This window comes from Aquarana catesbeiana, linkage group LG04 (assembly GCF_042186555.1).
Source record: "Aquarana catesbeiana isolate 2022-GZ linkage group LG04, ASM4218655v1, whole genome shotgun sequence".
Taxonomy (NCBI): domain Eukaryota; kingdom Metazoa; phylum Chordata; class Amphibia; order Anura; family Ranidae; genus Aquarana; species Aquarana catesbeiana.
Window position 1 is genome coordinate 245,596,753 of NC_133327.1, and position 7,648 is coordinate 245,604,400.

Here is a 7,648-nt window from a genome sequence, read left to right on the forward strand (position 1 = left end):
GGAGGGGGTCCTCTCCCGCCACCGATAAAAGTGATCTCGTGGCGAATCCGCCGCAGAGACCACTTCTATCTTGTAGCCGGCCGAAAACGGGGATACCTGGGTTATGGCAGCTAGCTGCTGCCATAACAACGATATCCGCCCCCAAAGTAGGGAAGTATATGTACATGCGGCGGTTGGCAAGTGGTTAACACTGACCTGAGCTCCCTCTCGATCCAGTGATGTGCACAAGAGCATCCGCTCTCCGGGGACTCTCCCTCATTGGCGGAGACGGCAGTGGGAGCCATTGGCTCCTGCTGCTGTCAAGCGCAGCCAGTGAGCCACTGAGGGCGGAGAGGGGGCAGGGCCAAGCCACGGCTGCTTGGGTACCCCTATTGCAAGCTGCTTGCTCTAGGGGCACTAGACAGGAGGGAGGGGCCAAGAGCGCCAGCAGGGGAACCGAGAAGGGGAGAACGGGGGGGGAGCAGGCAAAACCACTGCACAGAGCAGGTAAGTATAACATGTTTATTAATATTTTGTTTTAATTTTGCCTTTAATAGCACTTTAACAAAATTCTTCTAACTTACACCCCACAATGCTTTTGCACATCTGATGGTCTAGCCCTGTTGTGGCGGACTTCTGGACTGAGGTGTTTCATATGCTATCAATGCTTGCTGGGGTAACCCTTAGACCTGACCCCATCATTCCCCTGCTGAATAAATGCCTACCTAATCTACGTACAAAACAATTTAAACTCTTGTTATACCTTGCTACTGCATCGAAACAAACCAACGCCTGAGGCGTGGAAAATGCCCAATATTGGTTTCTCGAGAATGAGGCATATAACACAATAATTCAAAATCCACAGCAATATTAGGGCCATATTACTTCATATTACTAAACACCTGAAACTATGGCAGCCATAGGTAGACAATTACCTGCCACGGGACTTTGATCAATCATTACTGGAACCTTGATTGTACCCCCATGGCACTACACCTACCTTACAGCCAACTTGTACAGTATTAATAGGTCAGATCACTGAAAATTTATATTCCTGTTATTTGTGGGGTTTGGTGGACTGAGTCATCCTACTGACTTGGGCATTTCAGTGGCAAGATTTCCCAGCTTAAACTTCCTGGCCTTATTCTACTCACTTTGAAGTTTTGGCTGTTCACGCTCTTCCTGTTACATGATCAGAAGGGAAGAGTGCAACCCTTTTTTTAATGGGTACAGCAGATGCGTAGTCATCACCACCAAATACTCTACAGCAATGTTTCTCAACTCCAGTCCTCAAGTACCCCCAACAGGTCATGTTTTCAGGATTTCCCTCAGATGAAACGGCTGTGGTAATTACTAAGGCAGTGAAACGGATCAATCACCTGTGCAAAATAATGGAAACCCTAAAAACTGTTGGGGGTACTTGAGGACTGGAGTTGAGAAACATTGCTCTATAGCGTTCTAAAGCTATACAGTACTCAAAAAGTGGGCTAATTGTCTAACATCTACCCGAAACCAAAATATTAGTTTTAAGGTTGCATGATCATTTTTAACATAAGGATGGGCATTCTAGTTCAACACTGCAGCAAATCGGAATGATGTGCCGATTATTGTCTATGTATGTTTATCACGTGACATAATTTTGTTTCCCTTTTGAAAAAAAAAGCTCCTCTGTAATAAGCATCTATTTCCAGATCCACTGTAAGCATCACTATCAGCAGGATGCACTGTGCTACACTTCTACGTATATATTCTGCCTTGAAGAACATTCTTAACTGACATATAGACTAGTCAGCAACATATAAAGATAATTTCTTACAGGTACCTATCCGGTATGTAATTTTTTTTTGTTATATAATGTAACTGTAGTAATGTTTTAAGTCAGCATTTTAATGCTTATGATTCTGAATATGTAATATTTGACAGAACCACTTGTGATCTCTGTTCTTTCTGCTTTTTAGATTGGCTGCCAGTCATGTTTGTGTTCTTAATATTAAGTACATCAAGCTTTTTAGCTCTTGATGCTTTTTGCCCATTTTTGTGTTCTTGCTCAGTGAAGGACCGCATTGTTTGCTCGGGTACTTCAATTACAGATATTGCTGCATTATCTATACCCTATCATTTTACATATATCTGTATAAAAAGCACTCAAGATACAAAACTGACCAATACCAGCTTTCAAGAAATGCCTGTTACTTCACGTCTATTTTTCGAAGGCAACCATTTTTCCTTAATAGAATCTGGGGTTTTTCAAAAATTTCCTCTTCTGAAATCACTGAAGCTGACAAACAATGCTATAAGAAGTCTACCTTCAGGAATATTTCACAGAATATTTAATCTGGAGCAGTTGTTTCTTGATCAGAATCAATTGTCTGACCTTGATCCATATATGTTTCAAGACCTGAAAAACCTATCGTACCTTTCATTGAACAGAAATCTGCTTCGAGAATTGCCTGCTGGATTACTAGATCATCTTGTAAATCTTAGGCACTTAAACTTGTCCAGAAATAAATTGACGTCTTTGCCAAAGTATATTTTCAACTCATTGTTCAAACTGAAAACTCTATTTCTCTATAATAATATTCTGGAGGTAATAACACCTGGAATGTTCGATAATCTCACTGAATTGGAAGAGCTGCGTTTGTATGCAAATGAAATTGTAATGGTTGACAAAGAAGCATTCTACAATTTACCAAAATTGAATATGCTAATGCTTCACAAAAATAGAATAGAAATGTTACCTGAGCGATTATTTCTCCATTTGACTTTGTTAACCAGCCTGACTTTCTATGAAAATCCTTTAACCGAACTTCCCAATGTGCTTTTTGGCAAAATGGAGAAGCTCGACAATTTGTGGCTTTATAACACAAATCTCTTAACAATACCGAATTTTGTTTTTAGTAATCTAACTAATCTGAAGTTACTGATTCTAACTCAAAACCCAAAGCTTCAGAGTCTTCCAAAAGAATCATTCAGTGGTCTGAGCAAACTTGAGGAGCTGTCCTTGCATTCAAATGGATTGAAATTTCTTGGTGAAGGCTTGTTCCAGAATCTTCAGCAGCTGCAAATTCTTTCTCTATATAACAATGTTTTTGAGGATCTTCCTGACGATCTGTTACATCCTCTTGTAAATCTTGAAATTGTTTACCTGAACAATAGTAAATTCCGGAACCTGCCAGGTACCTTCTTTAAAACCTTGACAAAGCTTAAGAACATTCGTCTTGATGGCAATCCTTGGGCATGTGATTGTAGGCTTAAAGATTTCAAGCTCTGGTTTCAAGAGAATGTAAAAATAATACAGAATTCCATGTCAATTTTTTGTGAACATCCTTCAGCACTCAAAGGAAAACCCGTCCTTCATTTTGATGCACCGGTCTGTAGCCACACAACTATAGCAACTGATTATCCCTATGTGGCAACAATAACATCTGCTTTAGCCAGTGCTACACAAAACATAAGACTGAGCAGTGAGGTGACCCGTACTCCTACTATACTGCTACCTGATCATTCCAGGCACAACCTCACCTCTGTGATCCCAAGTCATGTGGAAACAACCCAGTCTTCTGTACCATCAAAAGATGATTTATCCATAATTGATCATTCCTCTGGTTGGAGTAATAATGATTCTTCAAGCACATCTTTGCCTAGTCATATGGGAACAACCCATACATTCAAAGAAGATTTACATACTTGTCTGTTTAGAAAGTTATTTGGATTTTGCCTAACATATGGAAAAATAATCTTTCATCTCATTATGGTTACAGCAGCTCTTCAAGTTGTTCTTATAGTTGTGACATGTTTCATTATGCAGAAAATAAGGAAAATTCATACTTATTTCAGTAGAGCTAAGGAGCCTGTGGAGCTACAGCGTATCTTAATACCAATAAGTCTTAATTCTATAAAGAAATAATATGTTGCTGCATGTTTATATATCTGCATTATTCCTATTATTCATGTTATGCACTTCTTAAACATTACCTTTACAAATAATTTTATATTAATTTCATGTTTATAGGTATACATTATAGCATGTTGTCTTCAGTGTTATTTTTTTAACTGCTTCCCGTCTGGCCTAAAGTAATATGAGTAGGAGTGCTGCTATCCTGGGTAGATGTCATATTATGGCCTCCCAGGATCATGCCTCATGGGCTGCGCTGTGAACTGTCACCCGCTGTGTCCACTGGACACAGTGGATGACAGATCAGTGTACGTGGCTGCTGCCAGCACCATGTGATCGCTGTGGCAATTGTACACAATGAATGGCTTCCATTCATCATTCATTGTGTACTATTGCGTTGATCTCTGTGATTGGTCACAGTTACCACATGGTACGGACAGAACCAGTCACAGTGCATCTGTACCATGTGATAGCTGTCGCAGTCGTAGCTTCACAGTAGTACACACTGGATGAATGGATGTCATTCATAAAAAAAAACTGTGAATATCATTTAATATTACTATGGTTATACTGTATTACTCACGATATGTAAAAAAAAAAGAATTGTAATAAGGAAAAAAATTTGAAAAAATTAATATTTTTTTAACCACTTACCGTATTTTAGCTATAGTGCGGTCGTCCAGTTCTGGGAGGGCGCCTATTGACATCCATCCAGAACCCTGCCCCAGGATGCACATCAGGCGTGCTCTGTGATTGTGGTAAAGGGCCAATCACAGCAGCTCTTTACCATGTGATTAGCTGTGTCCAATCACAGCTGGTCCCATGTAAACAGGTTAGCCGACTATTGGCATTTCCTTTCCTCAGCGCTGTCACTGTAAAGGAAAGCCAATAATTGGCTAACCTGTGAAAGCACACATTTACACTGATAATCAGGGCACTGATGATCAGTGCTGCCTTATCAATGCCTATCAGTGCCCATCACTGCAGCCACATTAGCAAAGAAGAATAAAAATGACTATTTGTAAACTTTTATAACAGAAATGAAAAAAAGTTTTTTTTTTGTTTGTTTTTATCAAAATTATGTGTTTTTTTTCCTTTGTTTAGCAAAAAATAAAAAAATAGCGGTGATTAAATACCACAAAAACAAAGCTCTATTTGTGTGAAGAAAATGATAAAAATTGCATGTGGATACAATGTTGCATGGCCGCACATTTGTCATTCAAAGTGTGATGGCCTGGCAAGAGAGTGGCAAGTGGTTGACATACTGTCACCAGTCAGTTCCCTGAGCACCACCACACCAGTTTTATGATGACACTTTACTGCACTAGTGACCGTATGTAAAAAATAAAAATAGTAAAAAAAACGTTCTTTTAAAATTTCTTAAAATTACAACTTCAAAAAACTCACCATGCCTCTTACTAAGTACCTTGGACTGCCTACTTTTCAAAAAAGGGCAATTTGGAGGGTATTTGTCATGGCATTTTTGGGCCTCAAGAAATGACGTACATCAGGATTGATAGATTTTCAGCTATATAGAAGTTTGTGGACTTTATAACTTTCCAACAGACTAAATAATATACACTGATTTGGGTTATTTTTACCAATGAAATGTAGCAATATACATTTGCCCTAAAGTTATGAAATTTTATCTTTATGCAAAATTTTATAACAGAAAAACACTTTTTTTTTTTCTCAAAATTTTCGGTCTTTTTCCATTTAGCAAAAAATGAAAAAAAAAAGTGGTGATTAAATACTACCAAAAGAAAGCTCTATTTGTGTTATACAATACAATTTCATTTGGGTACAGTATTGCATGACCACGCATTTGCCATTCATAGTGTGACAGCATTGAAAGCTGAAAATTGGCCTGGGCAGGAAAGTGTTCGATATGAAAGTGGTTAAAGATTCTGTGGTGGTCATAATTCTGTGTTTCTGAGCCTGGCTGTGAAGCTCTTAACGTAGTCAAGGGGTTTTGTGTGTGGTCATGTTCCTCAAACTTGTTCTTCTTTTCTGTAATGGACATTAATCAGTAATTCATCAAATGTATATATTAAGAAGTGAATTTTGTAATAATTTTCAGAATATCTCTTCAATGTCAACTTACAAATCACTATTTTTTTTCTTAACCTGACTCTTCTTCAAAATGGTGAGAGTTTATATTTATTCAACACTGTTCCATCTTGGTGGGGGGCACATTTAGTAATCCTGTGTATTCCTGTAATAGTATATTAAATTTCTTGGTAAACGTTTTAAACAAACATTTTGTGAGCTAATAATTGATAGATATCTTTAACAGAAAGGAAAAATGAGAGAATGGGAAAGCTCAATTTTGTGGCATAGAGCTGCACAATTCTGGCCAAAATGAGAATCACAATTTTTTTGCTTAGAATAAAGATTATGATTTTCCAAAAAAAATTGTGTTTGAAAGACCGCTGCGCAAATACAATGTGACATAACATATAGCAAAAAACACCATTGTATTCTCTAGGGTCTCTGCTAAAAAAAAATATATAATGTTTGGGGGTACTAAGTAATTTTCTAGCAAAAAATACTGGTTTTAACTTGTAAACAACAAGTGTCAGAAAAAGGTTTAGTCTTTAAGTGGTTAAACATCCCTCATTTACAGACTGAAGTAAATTCATTTGATCTAAAAGGAGGAAGTGTTACAATGTTTCTCCTTATCTCCTTCTAAGGATGTTGTGAGAAACTTGGCAGGCTGCCTGTTTTTTTTTTTTTTTTGTCAGCTGTGAGCACAGAACTCTGCATAGTTTTGGGAAAATGCTTTGTTAAGATCGTGAGGGATGGAAGAATTGCATTCTGATTCTTTAACAATTAATCATGCAGCTCTAATGCCTATACTTACCTGCTCTGTGCAATGGTTTTGCACAGAGCAGCCCTGATCCTCCTCTTCTGGGGTCTCTTTCCATGTGGGCTCACTCCCGAGTCCCATTCTTCGTCCATTGACACTGCTTTTGATTGACAGTAGTGCAAGCCAATGGCAGCAAGGCAACTATCATTTATGGGGGATATTGCAACAGTAGTATGGTCTGTATTCTTCAGCTGGTGTCTTTTCCATCTAAATACGTATGTTTCTGTCCTATACAAGTATAACCAAATCTGTGAATTTTATCTATGTAAATCAAGGTTTTACAGTAAACATACATTTTTGCAAAATACTACCTGCCTCAGTGTCAGATCTCATTTGTAAATCAAGAGTGATCAAATTGATATATTACCCCCTCCTCTTTTGGCAGTTGTTCCTAGAATGCATTCTTACAATAATTGTATATATTTCTTATAATTCTTACAGTTCAGCAAGTGTATATTCCAGAGCAGGTTGATTGAAGTTAGCTCAACACAAAGCAGCTAAATAATTTGTGCATGTTAGTGTAACTAAAGGAAAATGTTTTTGTTTTTTTAATTGAATAGAATGAGGAATTAAAACTGCTGTCATGTTTTGTAGTGGTTTCTGTGTACCTGTTAGGGAGATTTACTAAAACTGGTACAAACAATCAGCTTCTGACTTGAGCTTGTTCAATTAAGCTTTGCCGATAAAACCTGGAAGCTGATTGGTTACCATGCACAGCTGCATATGATTCTTTGTGCGCCAGTTTTAGTAAATCTTCTCTAACTTTTCTGATTACCAGTGTCACCAGGAATTAAAGTGAGGGTGAATCCAAAAATTTGAGTTGCCACAAAACAGGAATAAAGGGGAAATCTTCCAACAAGGACACTTGTTGCTATAAGTGCTAGCAAAAAAAAAAAAGTTGTGGC

The 7,648-nt window shown here is 37.9% G+C and overlaps 1 protein-coding gene across 1 annotated transcript; it reads left to right on the forward strand.

Annotated features, from left to right (window-relative positions):
• Positions 1-1,668: 1,668 nt before the first annotated feature.
• On the forward strand, positions 1,669-7,051 carry GP5 (glycoprotein V platelet). Its single transcript, XM_073626352.1, has 2 exons — positions 1,669-1,808; positions 1,938-7,051. The coding sequence occupies exon 2, from the start codon at positions 1,952-1,954 to the stop codon at positions 3,884-3,886; it is 1,935 nt and encodes a 644-aa protein (XP_073482453.1). The 5' UTR covers positions 1,669-1,808; positions 1,938-1,951; the 3' UTR covers positions 3,887-7,051.
• Positions 7,052-7,648: the final 597 nt, after the last annotated feature.

Bases quoted from the DNA above. Each gene is read 5' to 3' on its own strand.
- GP5 (XM_073626352.1), top strand. From the start codon at position 1,952: ATGTTTGTGTTCTTAATATTAAGTACATCAAGCTTTTTAGCTCTTGAT.